At 40.3% G+C, this 16,552-nt stretch overlaps 1 protein-coding gene across 2 annotated transcripts in view; it reads right to left on the bottom strand.

Annotated features, from left to right (window-relative positions):
- Positions 1 to 16,552, bottom strand: part of LOC136850701 (testis-expressed protein 2) — a 44,790-nt gene that overhangs the window by 19,030 nt on the left and 9,208 nt on the right. For both annotated transcript variants that reach the window (XM_067124522.1, XM_067124521.1), the window contains exons 3-4: positions 5,835 to 6,982; positions 1,963 to 2,077 (exon numbers count right to left, since the gene is read on the bottom strand). In XM_067124522.1, coding sequence (XP_066980623.1) covers positions 1,963 to 2,077; positions 5,835 to 6,982 — 1,263 coding nt within the window. The remainder of the gene's footprint in view (positions 1 to 1,962; positions 2,078 to 5,834; positions 6,983 to 16,552) is intronic.

Here is a 16,552-nt window from a genome sequence, read left to right as displayed (position 1 = left end):
GAATTACCCCTAGGTGGTAGTTGTTTTCATGCAATTGAAATTCAGTAAAATAAATAATAATGGACAATTCACAAAGGGAAAAAATGTTAATCGGAAGCATTAATGATACTTTACTCCCAACGCTAGCAAACACTGCTAGTTAGTGAATATACAAACCTGGGATTAACTTTCCGCTAGCTGGAAAGCTAGCCATTAAACTTTTGCTAGGTGGTAATGGTAATAGCTACCGATGGTAGGGGCGGAAACATTGCCCACCAAGTCGGTATGCATTCAATTCTATGCAGTTTACCTTTTGGCCCAGGTAAGAGAATGAGGGTGGTAAGAAGTGGGCCTTCATGTACAGCCCTCAAGTTAGTAAGTTATGAAAAATGCAAATTACTTAAAAAAATTTGTCATTTGTTCCTACACAAGCACAAACCCTTGGTCTTTACATATGGGAGACTTACCTTTGGAGGGAGGATTCTACGTAAATATCTGAACTGACTGGTAGTTCGGCTCACCTGGGTACTTCTTCCTGGGCATAAAAGAGCACAGGAAGGAGACCGTACTTCTGATCTACTGAACAAGAGAGATGTTCAACTGTCAGACTTCTGGGCATTTTGAATTAAAGGAATGTAATATCCTTGATCCGAAAAGGTTTGGATAAATCCAGTGTTGGAGACTGTAAAGCTCAGAATACAAACTGGTTTGCTCATAGTCAGTCCCTCCCCCCACTTGCTAGAGAGGAGGAAGGATTTGCATCTACTAATCCAAATGGAGCTCAATTATAGATAGGATACTCAAGTCATCTAGATCGCCAGCAAGCACGCCCGCCCAGCACATGATGGCTTGTTTACTGTTCCTCTGCCCACCGGAAGAGGAAGGAAGAGAGGAGAAAGGGAGGAGGCCAGTCCCACAGACACACACCTTTTCCTTGCAACTGCACAAATTAGGCAAGATGCAACCTGTCCCTCAAGAGCTGGGTGAACTACATGACTTGTTGAGGACCTATGAGCAATGTCCCCAGGTAGTAAAAGGAGATGAATGTGATCTGCATGATTACATTTCCATCCTAGTACTCAACTGACAAGTTCTTCCTGAATGCAATGGACAGACCAATACCCCTGGCCTCGAAAGTTCTGGCCCAAAACGTACTGATGTCTACCAGGAAGTTGCAGGCCATGCTCATTTGATCCTCTCACTAGTCAGAGAAATGACAATTTGGACACCGTTTCTCAGCCAACTAAAAGCTTACGAACAAGTCGTTGGCACTGGGCTGAAAGTCTAGTTTTTATGGAGGCAACATAGACATCATACTGTCATTGGAGCCACAGGTCCACTGATCACTTTGAAATGTGTAGAACGGTGAAAGGCGTAAGCTTCCAGATGTAAAGGGATACCAAAGGTGTCTTGCTTTATTCAAGGGTGCAAGAAGACAAAACAGAACAGAGCCAACTTCAATAAGTCGAGACAAGAAGGACTAAGATCAATGTTCTTCAGAGGTTGAACTAATTTCCAGAAGTCAAGGTGCCAAGATCAACTGTCCTTATCTCCTGACTTCAGTGAATGAATTGTTGTAATTACATCCATCTTGCTTGGGATGTGTCTGTTGGTCACTGTACTGAATGTTCTTCTTTCTACTCCTGTACATGCACTGCAACAGAGTACATGAAAGGAAACTAGGACCTTTTGTTGACCATGGCGTCGTTGCTATCCCATCGAGGAGTGTCCATGGGCCTCAATCAAGCACCCTAAGTACCTTGCTTCATAGTTCTCCCAAAGCAGGGACAATAAATGACGAGGGTGGAGGTTCTGCAAATTTACATCCACTCTTATAGCAAAGTTTTTACCCAATATTAAAATGCAATACTGATTAATTGTCTTCCAAATCTGAAAAAACTGGAATCTCAATTCCATAAGAAAGTAATCATAAGTTTTCACGCCAACACTTTATTCACCTCATCAAAATTGTTATCTACTGACCTCTAAGATTGTCAATCTGCAATCTGGACCCCTGTAACCGTACCATTACCGAATATGTAAGAGAGACATGGTAATTATCAGGAGAGTATTCTCCCTGAAGCTCATTCATCCACCCCTGGAAAATATGCAATGTATCAGTGAAATAAGAAAACTTTTCTGATATGAAACAAATCTGAGGTGCACACCATGACACATATCATAAAAATTGGATAACAGATTCCCCCCCCCTTCAAAAAAAAAAAAACCACACACTCAATGATACTTCAAAATTCTATCAAAATCATATGCTTCAGGTTAGGTTACATTTAACCCCTAATGTCTGGGAGTATGCATGCTAGAAGCTTATTCATTTGTTAAAGCTAGGGTCTGGAAAAGGCATGAAACCCTATTTCTGAGAATGTACTCGAGTCTATGGGTTGCTGATGATCAAATGTAACAAGGGACACACCACAGCACTGTAACACATCCCAGAGACTGAACTTCTATACATTCTATCAGCGGTAAAAACCACATTCCACCTAAACTGTACTCAGCAGGTAAGACTGTCTCTTCCCCCTAAAAAAGACTGCTCCTTAGCTCACAGAGTCGGTAAGATCGTGGTGCCTATGAAATCAATCAAGCTTTGAGCAGCTCATCAAACTATACAATCAAGTGACACCAGTAAGCTACCATGATGGTACATTTATAAAAGCCCCAGAAATAGTACTTTTCATCAAATGGTCATTGTGCTTTTTATCAAAATGCCATTTTGTCCATTTCAATTATCAAAGAAGAAGACCAAAGAGAATAAACGAAAAATAAAGTCCAAAAGTAATGCAGCTAGGGTGGAAAGGACAGTGCAAAGAAAGTTTAGCACTATCTAGAGTGAGCCACAAAAGGCACACTACATGTGGCACCTGCTAGGTGACATGATTTAGGAATTTTTGGAAATAAATTGCATCACTCCAATATTACAATGAACAAAATGAGAAAGTAATGACAATTAAATGAATAGAAGCAGGGCAGAAAATAAGATATATAGAGGGCAAAGAAGAGCTGGGAGGAATAGAATCAAACCTTAACACACCAGAGGGAAAACAGAAAATATTTAAGATACTAAAATAAAATGGTTGAATAAACATGGGAAAGATGTTAATGGGGCCAAGTGCACAAAAGATGAATATAGAAAAATTGAAGTTGAAAAACATATACCAGAATGATATGAGGCAGTATTTTGAAAATATGAATGAAGAAAATACAGTACACACGAACTGGAGGAGGTTGGTGCAATGGAGGGACCAACAGAGAACTTCAGTTAAAAAAAGCCATCTGGAAGATGAGCTCCAGGATCATCTAGAATAACAAGCAGCTTAATAATACCTAGATGAAGAGATAGGACTAGAAAAGTGTGGAAAGATCCCTAGAGTAATGGTATAAGAAGAACAAAGAAATAAGGCTGGTTTAGCATGCTGGAAGAAAAGCAAGGATAATTGTCAGTTTTGCTTCTGGACAGAGATGAACAACAAAAGCAGTCTTTATCAAGAGGCAACTACAGGAAAAGTACCACACAAAGGCAAAGAGATTATACCATATATGACCTTTGGAGCTCAATCAGTACTGCCCTTGGCTTTCACTCAACCCTAGATTTGGTCCTGATGTGAGAAAGAAACCTATTACAGTATTGTACATGTGATTGTGTGTTGATTTCAATTATCATCATTAATATTGTTATATTTACCAGGCCACAATTAATATGGCTCCTCTAATGATGGCAGAAAGCCACAACTACAATAAATGTAATACCAAATTTCATGCCTCTTCTCCCTAAGCTATAACTCATGACAACACTAACAACTGATCCGGGTCCAAACAAGTTCAAACAGATTTTAATATTGCACTGCCAGTTATCAGTGGCAATCAGCCCACCAAAGCATGGCAAATTAAAAGCAAGACACCAAAATTGGGCCAATTTAAAATTTGCTTTCACTAAATACATTAACAATACCTGGCATCTTCAATAATTAGGCCCACACTTAAGAACACCCAACATTTGAGCAGGTCATATGCAAAGCAAATGCAAAATAAGTAAAGGTGACAGAGCAAAAGAAAATTAATACCCTTTCCTGGGTGGTAGAAGCAAAGAAATTCAAACTGTATAACTTTGGCTAATACTGCCATTTTATGATGCATGTCACTTTACCTACTCTTCCATCAGCTTTTGCAAAAGCTACTGTATTTGGCAAATTACCTTTTCTCCAAAAAAATAAAAAAGGCTAGAAATACACACCAGGATCTTATACGAGAAGTTGGGGTATCTGGCAGTCTAATGTACTGTATATCCAGATGTGGTAAACTTGGAGTACTTGTACATAGCTAAACTCCACAATACTGTACTGTAATGCAACTTGTATTTACTCAAATATTATTATAATGTACAGTTCATTTTAAAATTTGTCATAACCACCATCCCTGGACCAGTGGGTTCCCAATTATTTACATTTGCCTGATGCATGAGAGAAATCCTTCTAAAATACTATATGCATATCCTTAACTGTCATTTCATCATTCATTGTTCATACATCAATACAGTGGACAGTCATGCTAACACAATGATGCATGACAGTAACACAAACACATCCTACTCTCTTGAAATAAATTTTTTTATAAAGAATTAGGCATTTCTCTCTATCAAAAATCTTTCTTATAAAGAATGGGAGGGGGCAAACAAATGCACAATAACTGGATAGTTTACCTTAATGCAGTGCATATGTATACTATATTGCATATACACAAACTGAAAAATATGTGAATGCAGCACTACATTAATACATCAAGTACACTAATGTACTGCATTAAATAAATGTTGATAAAAATAATATACCAAACAGAAACAGGCATAGGGCACAATAAGTGGGTAGTTTACTTAAAGCAACACATATGTATATATACACACTAAGGCTAGCCTAGGCTAGGCTTACAAATCGACTATACATAAAATGCAATCACGTACGTAACTTTGATGAAACTCCTACTCCAATACACAATCTCTTTATGAAACTCCTATTCTAAAGTACAAAATCTCTTTATGAAACTCCTATTCTAAAACACACTCTCTTTAACAATTACTCATATTCAATCTACATTTTTGCTTTTTATTTTCAATTTATTTGCAAATTTAAGAAATCAAAGAAGGACATGGTGTGGAGTGTAATAAAATCTTTTGTGTTATACCTAGCTGCTTTTGTTTTTTATTGCATATTCCAACAGAATTAATATTAATGAGATTTCTCCTGCTGTCCTAGCTGCATGCTGTGTCCAATACCTTCCTGCCAAACTGCTGATATATATTTTGAAAATATTAGGTGCTTATGTGTAAACACAAGAAAATGCTTTTCTTAATATTCCCTTCTGAATTGGGAGGGGGGGAGGTCTCATGCCATCAAATACAGTACTCATTTCACTGGGGCCCAAGCTTTATGAAGTGTGCTAAAGGTCCTGGGTCTTAAGGGATAAAACTATGTGAATGATATTATGAAACCTCTTGCCCCTAAAGTTACATAATTGCGGCTATCTGATGCCAAGTAAAGCACACTCTTACAACAGTATGGTTTGTGCTCATAATCAGAGTTAAAAAATCTGTGAAAATGCAACCACAATATACTAAAATTAAAATACCGTACTGCCAATGATTACCTCTACATACTAATTCTTACACTGTTAACATTTTCTAACAGTGGACAGTAGCAATAGTTTATTAAAAAGAATGAGAACATGCCTTTCAAGATCAATAACTATACTTGAATTTACCCACACTCGACAAACCATCTTTACTCTCTAGATCTAGAATTATGTAAGAATAAGGATCTTAAAACCCAAAAGCATGAATACTATACCTTGTGCAGCTGCTTATCTTCATATGTAGGTAGGGTTAACAACACTGGTCCATCATCAACAAAGGGCAGTATCGATGGGGTTGGAATCAGGAAATGAAGTATGCAATAAAATACAATTCCAGCGACGCATATGCCTAGCACCAACCCTGCCAGAAACCTTGGCAATGGTAAGATAAAACAAATTATAAATAAACCTATGCTAACTTTGGTCAACAAGCTCATTGATATAGGCAACACTTTCACCAAATTCAAAAATTGCTCCTTTAAAGTTATCTCTCTCAATTCTTCAGCCATCGGAGCAGCTCGTTTCTTAGGAGATGGTCTGGATGCTTTAGGCGCTACAGCACTAGCTTGCTCATCCTCTTTTTCATTCACAGACACACCACCATCAACTTCTGCGACATCTTCATTGAATATGCACGGGTCTTCATGAGCTTCTACCGCTTTATCCACTTCACTCTCATCACACTCGAGCAGCATCTCCTCATCTAAACCCTCATCACGGCCCAAAAGCGATGTAAACACAAATGGTTTGTTTTTTGAACTTTCTTTTGTATTTTTGGCATTCTCTTTACTACTACGACGATGTCGTAACTCTGAAATCTTTGGTCTGATGCTACCTAGTTCAGATTTTAATTTACTTGTGTGCTCACTTATATCTTGCACAATGCTTGTCTTCGTCTTTGGTGGGGAACCTGTAATGTCCGTGTCTGTCTTTTGCACATTTTCAATGGTTTTTTTATCTTTAACTGTCGGTGACCTGTCTTCACTAACTGAACCTCCATCGCTTTCAGTTGAACCATCACCTGCAAATCCCAAACGATCTCTGTCCCTCTCTTTCTCTGTCTTTCCATCCTTTTCCTTCTTATCACTTCGAATTTCATTAATCTTTTCTTCAAACGTTTTTGTAAGTCTAGAAAGTAGGCTGCCCGACTCTTGTGTCTTACTTGGAGGGGTAGCGCTGGAAGGCTCAGGTAGTGTCCCACAATTACTGTCCAAACTCGAGGAACGCTTGCCAAGAGAACGACCAGCATGTTCTTTTACTGGGGATGCTTCACGCAAGGACTCTCCTCGTGTGACCACTGGTATGGGAGCCACATCTAAAATTGGTCCTATAGATATTTCACTTGAAGGGTCTTCTTCATCCACTGCAAAGGCAAAGAAAATTAAATCACAAGGTATCTTGGACGAGAAGTAAATCTTTCCACAAGTACATCCAACTGCCAAAGATTGTAGTAAGAAAACATCACCTTCTCCAAACTTGACCTATGCATTTAGAAAACAAGACACAATAAATAGTGGCCCATTCATATCTGGGCAATGGTCCCCTGCGGGTAAGTAAAAGGGAAACTTACAATCTCAACATCCACTCAAAGTAAAACAATCATGCCACAAAAGGAAGGAAAACTATGACAAATGAAAAGAGCAATAATTCCATATTCCAAGTTTATTTAAAATTTTACATGAGCATAAAGGTTCATACACACACAACATTAGATATGCACTTGAAATTCCCATAAAAATTTTTAGAACAAATAAAGAGAAACTGTTTTGGAACAGATAAATGAATTTTTTAATATTCTACTCAAAGAAAATAATGCAAAACTTAACAATTATGAATAAACATCACAAAAACATAAAATACCAAATACAGAAAAATACATAAAATCAACAAAAATAAAATCAGAGCACAGGGGTAAAAAATCATAAGAAATGATAGCTTTCAAATGGTTACTTTAACATTTTCCTCAAAGGAAATATACAAACACTTTCCCAAAACCTGTTTCTATACTAAGTATATAAAAACTGTTTTACTTACAGGAAATGAACTGAACTGAACTGAAAATAGAATTTAGGCCAAAGGCCAAGTACTGAGACCTAGGAGGTCATTCAGTGCTGAAACAGAAATTGACAATAAAAGGTTTGAAAGGTGTAACAGGAGGAAAACCTCGCAGTTGCACTGTTAGAAGGTGGAAAGTAAGATAGCAGAAAGAGAAATGAAAGGAAGTACTGTAAAGTGAAAGGAACAAAAGGGGTTGAAGCTAGGGGCCATAGGCATGCTGCAAATAACCTAAGTAATGACTGAAGTGCACCACATGAGGTGCACTGACGTCACTACCCCCTAAGGGATTACAGGATATGAGTTTTTCTTAAAAGCATATATTAAAAGGGTAGAACCAAACAAATATTTGTTTAGCTCAAACTTCTCAGATCTAGACTCTCAGTATGTGGCAGTTATTTTAACAACTTCTAATCCTCTTATCTCCCAAACACAGACTGCATGAGCTTACAGCATGTGGACCAATTTCACCACAGAATACTGTACTGAGAAAAAGAATTTCAATGCATTTGTGCTTTTAGCCTTGTGGATGAATTTCCATCACTTAACTGTAAAAAATTTTACACCTCAACTTTACCCTAAAATGACTTTTGGCTTTGGGACTTCATAGTATATACAAAAGTATTGGAGGTAATCTGGGTATTTCCATACTCAGTAGTAAAAAATACCTAAAAACCAATGCCACCAAGAAGAGCCAACTACAAACTGTCTACCCCTACCCTCCCCTGAAAGGATGTCAACAAATTACATGCCCAAGTGTAGGCAAGCCACTCAGTAAGACAGAATACTGTATCAAAAGAACATAATTTTATCCTAACTAATTATAACGATGGGAAAATTGGAACAGAGTTCTGCCCCAAGGAAACTGCCAACCCTTGGAATTCATGAGGTGAACTTTTGGACAGTTCTGTTGAGGCATCAATAAGACAGGCATACTGATTCTTCTCAGGCTCAAACATTACTGGGTGGTTGATGAGACCACAACAACAACTACCAGTGGCTTCAAATATGAACTCCAATCCCCACAATATCTCTTCTTGATCATCAAAGCTGTGAAATGAGGCAGTTGGAGTGGTTGGACAGCATGATAAGAAACCTAAATTAGGTGTGATGGGGTATGAGGATATAAAGGTAAAGCTGGGGGGAAAACTCTGTGATTGCAATATAAAGTTAGAGGGCTTGGATCAAACAATATGAGAAAGATGTTATACTGTTCATGGCAAAATAATTAAGTGAAGGAAGGTTTACAGAGAGGTTTAAACTTAAACCTGAAAAAGAGCTTCTCCCACCTCCAGAACCTTCATGCCCCCCCTTTTGGTTTCAACCAAGATCAACAAGGTATTTTCTGCTTTGAGTGGAGTACTGTATTATTTTTTTGGCTCTTGATAATCCACACTGTGTTTTGTTCGGTGGTTATAATTAATTTCTTTAGTGATCACATTTCTGTATATTGTTCAAAGTGTTCTATTGTATAGCGTATCCATACTGGATAAGGAAAAGGGGGTACACAATCACTTCAACATGAAACTATGCTGTCTCTGTTATCTCCACTGTATCAAATCATCATTTGTATTTTGTTAGTATTTTTTTAATTGTAGTTATGTTATTTCGCTGTTCTCTTCTCGTATGCTGGTACTGCATCAACAACTGTCTTTACGACTTAAATTTTGAGGATTCCTTCTATTACTGACAGTACTAATTACATTTTGTTACTTCTCTCATGTCTATGTATCTATATTATTTATTACAATTGTTTTTGAAGTGTCATTCTTTATATTCTTGGGAATAATATCTCAAAATCTTTTGCTTTTACTGTTGACAGCTGTATTTCCTAAATCATCACTAGTTGCTAGTTCTTTTGTCTTGTTGTTACTAGGGCTTTGTATGAGCGAGGTCAATTTTGACAGGCCTATTTTGGTAGTTACTGTTTAATGTTTTGGTTATTATATGGCTTAGTGGGAATTTCAATTTTTAGTTTTTCTGGATTTTTTTTTTTCAGATTTTCATATGAGAGAGCCAAATGAAAATCTGGGTCCAGTCTAACTTTGTAGTCTTTAACATTCTGTTCATTTGCAAATCAAATATGATTTTCATACTGTGAAGCAAGCTGACTAACTTTAGTAGTTCTGTTTACTGAAATAATTACTGTATGTAATAGCTTTTTATTTATTTATTAATATAAAGTTAAACACCATAAAATAATCTACTTTTATGTGTAATGTGTATCTTCATTACATGTCAGCAGTACCAAGGAATGATAGTTACCAAATAAGGTACTGCTTACATTATGACTTAAACAACAACCTTGAGGAGAAAATTACATTTTTATAATAAAATAAAGTCTTATATATACTTATCAAGTAATTACATAGCTATTAGCTTCTATTAACCGGCAGCTAGAATTTTGAAATTTGCGGTAGAGCTACTTTTGTTTTGGCTAGGCAAGTGACCCCGCCCACTTTCGGGGTAAGAGAGGAACTGGCTTAACAAACGATCTCAATATGTTTATGTCTTCCTAACCATGCGAGGGGAGGAGGGAGGGCTTTGACTATATAATTACTTGATAAGTACTGTATATTAAGACTTTATTCTATTATAAAAATGTCATTTTTATATTAGCTACTTACCAAGTAATTACATAGCTGAATCCCACATTGTAGGAGGTTGGATGCATGAATTATCTACCCTAATACATTAAAATTTGTAATGTAAAAGAAATAGAAGAACTGCTAGCATTAGTTAAAATGCTTGCTGGTTCCTTACCTGTTGAGAGAGCTGCTACAGGAAAAGTACTGCCTCTGGATGATGCTCATCTCAACGCATAGCGGTGTGGCAGTGTAGCCAAGAGTCGCCTGCTACATTTGCAGGATTCCTTTGTTGCAGAGGGGTGTCCGACTGCACACAAAGAATAACAAAGTTTCCCCTGCCCTGAGCACAGTACCAAAAAACAAAACCAGAGAATAAAAAACACAATCGCCTGTAGCCAAACATTAAAGCATACCATTACCCATCCATTTATGGACAAAAAAACTGGTGAGCACTCCAAATACCGAGTACCCCCAGGCTCCCCTACAACTCAACACCATGAATCAAGGCGAAAAAATAGGAAGGATGAAGGAACACTTCCTACACTCCTCCCAACACCATACCAACAATTGAAATAGGACCCAAGGTACTGCAATTCTCACAGAGTTTCAATGTCACACAAATAATGAGTTGCAAACATCGATTTGCATTTCCAAAACGTTGTTTGTATAATAGAGGTAATAGACATATTATGCCTAAAAGCCAGGGACGTGGCCACTACCCTCACTTCATGTGCTTTAACTTTCACTAAGGGCAACATATCCTCCTCAATTTGAGAGTGCACCTCTAGAATTAGATCCTTAATGAAAAAATGCCAAGGCATTTTTCGAAAGAGGGTAAGGATTCTTTACTGAGCACCAAAGGTTGCTCGAAGGCCCATGGATCTTACTCTCCGGCCGGCCAATGAAGAATTAGAGGAATATATTTCTGGTGATAGAAGAAATTCATTTCTCGTCATAATGTGGTTCGGATTCCACAATAAGCTGTAGGTTCCGTTGTTAGGTAAACCAGTTGGTTCTTAGCCACATAAAATAAATCTAATCCTTTGGGCCAGCCCTAGGAGAACTGTTAATCAGCTCAGTGGTCTGGTTAAACTAAGATATACTTAACTTTTTTCTGTTCTCAGTAAATAGTATTTCAATGGCCTTACGGGGCAAAGAGTTCTCTCTACGTACTCCGGACCTAGAATATCTATTAACTTTTAATAATGAATGAGTGAGGCCAGGGATTGGAAGGGGACTCATTCTTAGCTAAGAATCCTAAGGTAAATGAGCAAAATTGCATTATATACCTTGAGAGAATCGAATCTTTTTATCAAAAGCGTGTAGCTCACTTACTCTCTTGGCAGTCGCTAATGGTACTAGGAACAGTCTTCCTAGTTAGGTCCCTTAAGGAGATAGATTGCAGAGGTTCAAAACGTGGTTGCAACAGCCACTTCAGTGCCATGTCTAAATTCCAGGCTACTAGCTTATCTTCTTTCTGTTTTGGTCGTGTCGAATGACTTGATGAGATCAGAAAGATCCTTATTAGCAGAGAGATCTAAACCCCTGTGCCTAAATACAGAGCTCAACACTGCCCTGTAGCCTTTAATGGTTGAGGTAGAAAGACTCCTGGAAGACTTCATATAGAGTAGGAAATCACCTATTTTCACTACAGATGCCTTAGAAGACGAGATGTTGTGTCTCCTGCACCAGTCACGGAAGACTGCCCACTTGGCTTGGTAAACTTTGCTCAAGGAATGTTGTCTACAACAAGCAATAGCGTTTGCAACTATCTTTGAAAATCCTTTAGCTGGAACCAATGTGTAGACAGTCTGAACGCGGTTAGAGCCAGAGTAGACATCCTTGATGGAACCTTCTGAAATCAAATTTGTTTGAGTAGACTGAGTTTTAGAGGCAACCGCCTCGGAAAATCCTTGAGAAGTTCCAGCAAGTCCGGGAACCATTCCCGTGCTGGCCAGAACGGGGCTATTAAAGTCATTTTTACATTACAATGATTCCGGAACTTGTTTAATACTTCTCTCACTATCTTGAATGGGGGAGGCACAAATGTCCATGTTTGACCAATCTAAAAGCATTGCGTCTGTTGGCCATGCTTGTGGATCTGGTGCTGGCGAACAATACAGGGGGAGATGATGGTTCTTTGCAGTGGCAAACAGATCTAGAACTGGCCTTCCCCACAGTTTCCACAACTCTAGGCATATGAGGGGGTCGAGAATCCATTCCGTGGGGAGAACTTCTTTTCAACGGGCGAGTTTGTCTGCTAACACGTTGAATTTCCCCTGAATAAATCTGGTTAGGATCTGGGTTTGATTCTGACCCACCCAAATGAGTAGGATTCGTGCTGCTTGGCAAAGGGTAAATGAATGAGTTCCCCCTTGTTTTCTGATGTTGGACAGAGCCACGGTGTTGTCCGAGTGGACAGACACTGTCTTCCTGGATACCTCTGATGCAAACGCTTGCAATCCCCAGTGAATTACCGTCAATTCTTGCACATAATGTGCCATTTCATCTGTTCTGAAGTCCACACGCCTGAAACTTCTTTGTCTCCCAAGAGGGCTCCCCAACCTAGGTCAATGCATCTGAATAAAACACTAGGTCAGGGTTCAGAGGGAGGAGCGATTTCCCTTGAGAGAGCTTCCAATGAATTGCCGTCAATTCTTTCACATTGATGTGCCACTTCATCTGTTCTAAAGTCTACAGGCCTGAAACTTCTTTGTCTCCCAGGAGGGCTCCCCAACCTAGGTCTGATGCACCTGAATAAAACACTAGGTCAGGGTTCAGAGGGAGGAGTGATTTCCCTTGAGAGAGCTTGTCTCTTGAATTCCACCAAGCAAGATCCTCTTTTATTTCCTTCGTTATCGGAAAAACGAAAGAATCCGGGTATTTCTTTCTGTTCCACTTGATTTTCAGAAAGAACTGTAAGTTTCTCATGTGTAGCCTTCCCAGAGACACGAACTGTTCCATGAATGACAGAGTCCCCAACAGGTTCATCCGACTGTTCGTAGAACAGGACTGAAGGGTGAGAAATTTACCTTCTGAAGGCATAGGTCTATCCTTTGGGGGGAGGGAAAAAGCCCAAAAAATCTGAGTTTATCCTCATCCCCAAATAAGCTATCTCCTGAGAAGGAGTTAGTTGAGACTTTGGGAAATTTATCAAGAGGCCCAAATCCTAGGTGAGAAGACAGGGCTTGTGAAGGTCCTCTGCACATTTTTCCTTCGACTGGGAGCGAATAAGTCAATCGTCAAGATACAATGAAATGTTGACCTCCATCAAGTGTAACTATTTCGCTATTGGGGCTAGAACATGTGTAAATACCTGTGGGGCCATTGACAGACCAACACTTTGTGCTGGAACACAAACCTTAAAAACTTCCTCGAGTCCCGATGAACTGGGACATGGAAGTAGGCGTCTTTCATGTCTATCGAGATCATCCAATCTTTCAGACAAATGGATGCAAGGATGGACTGGGACGTCTCCATCTTGAATTTTGTTTTCTGCCCTGGGGGCCTGAAGGCTGGTTCTGGACATCCAGAACTGGCCTCCAGCCCCTCGAGGCTTTGGGGACTACAAATAGTTGATTGTAGAACCCAAGAGAGGAGGTGGCTTCAACTAGTTCGACTGCTTCTTTTTCGAGAAGAGCTGTCACTTCTTGGAAGAGGGCTGAAAACTTCTCGGAGTTTGACGAGTAGGTCATCAATAATACAGGATTGTTGGTTAAGGGAGGTTTCTTCAGAAATGGGATTGAATAACCCTCTCTCAGGACTTGAACAATCCAACTCTCTGCTCCTCTTCCTTCCCAATGGTCCCAAAAGTGGAAGAGTCTTGCCCCCACAGGTGTGCAGAGGACTAGATCCTCACTTACATGCAGGTGGTTTATTGGAGGACTTCTTGATCACTCTGGGGGTGAAATGGGCATTTCCGCGAGGTCTGGGGAAGCCTCTTTGTCTGCCTCTAGCCCGAAAGGGGTGGGGTTGAACTGGAGAAACTGTCCTAGAGGTGAAGGCTGGTGACACTCTAGGTCGTCTAGCTGATTGTGCGAGAAGGTCCTGAGTAGACTTTTTCTGCAGATCAGAAGCAATCTGCAGCATAGTCGCTTGAGGGGAAAAGTGCTTCTTATCAAGAGGAGAGAAGAGGAGCGCAGACTCTGGGAAGGAGTAACTCCCTTCATGGTGTAGGAACACCAAAGCTCCCTTTTCTTGGGGATTCCCATTGCAGATAGCGAAGATAATTCACACGGACCGTCTCGAATACCTTTACCTAGGCAAGAAATGACCCCCAAAAATGCAAAGAAAAGTCTTCCGGAATATGAAGGCAATCCTTCAATTTATGGGAAGAGCTCCTACTGCCCAGTCAGGAAAGCTGAGAACTTCCAAGACCTTGAATAAGTGTTTGATAAGGTGGTCCAATCCCGAGGACGAGAACAAAATCTTGGCTGAATTGAGTGCCGGCCATCTGGAGGAGTCAATTAACCAGGAGAAGTCTCCCTGGGAGGAGGCAGAAGCTCCCATGGATGGAGCCTCTCCAGTCGCATAAGAAAGGTATCTTCTCTGCAACAGCCTAGATGGAGGACAACTAAGAGGCTCTTCCCTGCTCCTTCTTGCTCGAGAGCCAGTTTTCCACCTCACGGAGAGCTTTCTTAGCTGAGGAGGACAGCACCATTTTAGGAAGCCTCGAAGAAGTCGTCTGATTATCCATAATGTACGTCGAAGCCGGAGAAGCTGGAGCTGTAGGAGCCAGGAAGTCTGGAAAAGTTGCCAGCAGAAATCTGAGTAATGAAGCATACGCCGAAGAAGGGGTAACAAGGTCCGCTTCATCATCCTTTAGAAGAAGAAATTGGCGACAGTTCTGCAATGGGCTGGGGAGCCAATGGGGCTTTCTGAATTAAACCCAGGATATTATCGAATTTGTGTTGGATCGACTGAACAGAAGGATCCAAAACAGAGGGAATCTGTTGCGCTACAGAAGACGAAGGAAAAGACGTAACTGGGAGCAAAACTGCAACTGCTGGAGCAGGAGTAGGCAGCACAGAAGGAGACATGGGCACTGCCAAAGAAACAGACAAAATTGGGCGCTCGAAAGTGGAAATAGACTTGGACGCCAACAAAATATCTAGCTGCAAGAGGTGAATGGGCGCTCGGGAGCCAACGGGCGCATGTGTGCCAACAGCCGCTCAGAAGCCAAAGTGCGCTTGGTTAAGAAGTGCTCAGGAGACGATGGTCGCACAGAAGAAGAAGAAGGGCACTCGGAAAAAGCCACACCAAAAGGAGCAGCACGTTCAACTGGAGAAGGAAGTTCTGGCGCCACTGGGTGCATTGGTGCCAAAGAATACTTCTCAGCCAAAGATGATTCAGGTAAAGCAGATTGTACAGATGCTACAGGAACAGGAGTTGGGCGCATGGGCACTGGAGAGCGTTCAGACATCACTATCTGTCTAGGCAAATCCTTCTAGCGCAGGAGAGTGCTTCCAAAAAGTAGCGCACTTAGAAGGTTGAACTTGTCCTACTAACTCTGGACGATATTGGGAGAAACGTTCTGGATTGTCCCAAAAGCTACAGGAAGATGTTCTGGAGAAGTTTCTTTAACCTTCTTAATAGGAACTGCCGTAGGCTGAGAAGCTCCCGGAGAGCTCCTCTTCAGAGGATGAGGTTCACCTTGAAAACACCATTGGTGCCTAGGACTGGAGTCAGTGCTGGAAATACTAGATGAAAGACAATCCACTTCCATAGAGACATCTTTCCAGCAGTGCTCTGTTGTAACCTGAGAATCAGCAACAGGTACAACTGAGGGGGCGACTGCCTGTGGGCAGACCCTACCGACCTCCTTTGGGCTGCCAGTTTGGCTCCTCCCAGATTTAGGGAAATTTGCCAGGGACCTTGGCCTAGAAGAATCGGCGGGACAGACAGCCACTTCCTCCACTAACACTTCACTATCACCTTTCATGTTCACTTTGTCCATTAGGACTTTAACAGAAGCACCAATTTTCTCCATTGTATCAACAAGTAAACCAAACTTAAAATTAATTCTAGACTCAAGGCTAGTAATGAGGTCGGGATCGGGAGTAAGGGAGCCAGGGTGCGGAGTTATTGGTACAGATTTAGATGGGATCAGGTGGAACAACAGATAAAGAATCAGAATCATCACAAAAAGATTTTGCAGACACCTGAATAGCTAAAGTCTTCTTGCTACCAGCTCTAGCCGCTTCTTTCCTCTTTTCATTCTTGTCTTAATTTGGTCAAATGACTATTCAAAGTCTTCCACATTTTAGGATCCCAAGAAACACATTCAAGTC

This window comes from Macrobrachium rosenbergii, chromosome 22 (genome assembly GCF_040412425.1).
Source record: "Macrobrachium rosenbergii isolate ZJJX-2024 chromosome 22, ASM4041242v1, whole genome shotgun sequence".
NCBI lineage: Eukaryota > Metazoa > Arthropoda > Malacostraca > Decapoda > Palaemonidae > Macrobrachium > Macrobrachium rosenbergii.
Note: the sequence above shows the minus strand (reverse complement) of the source record. Positions and strands in the feature narration are given on the sequence as shown.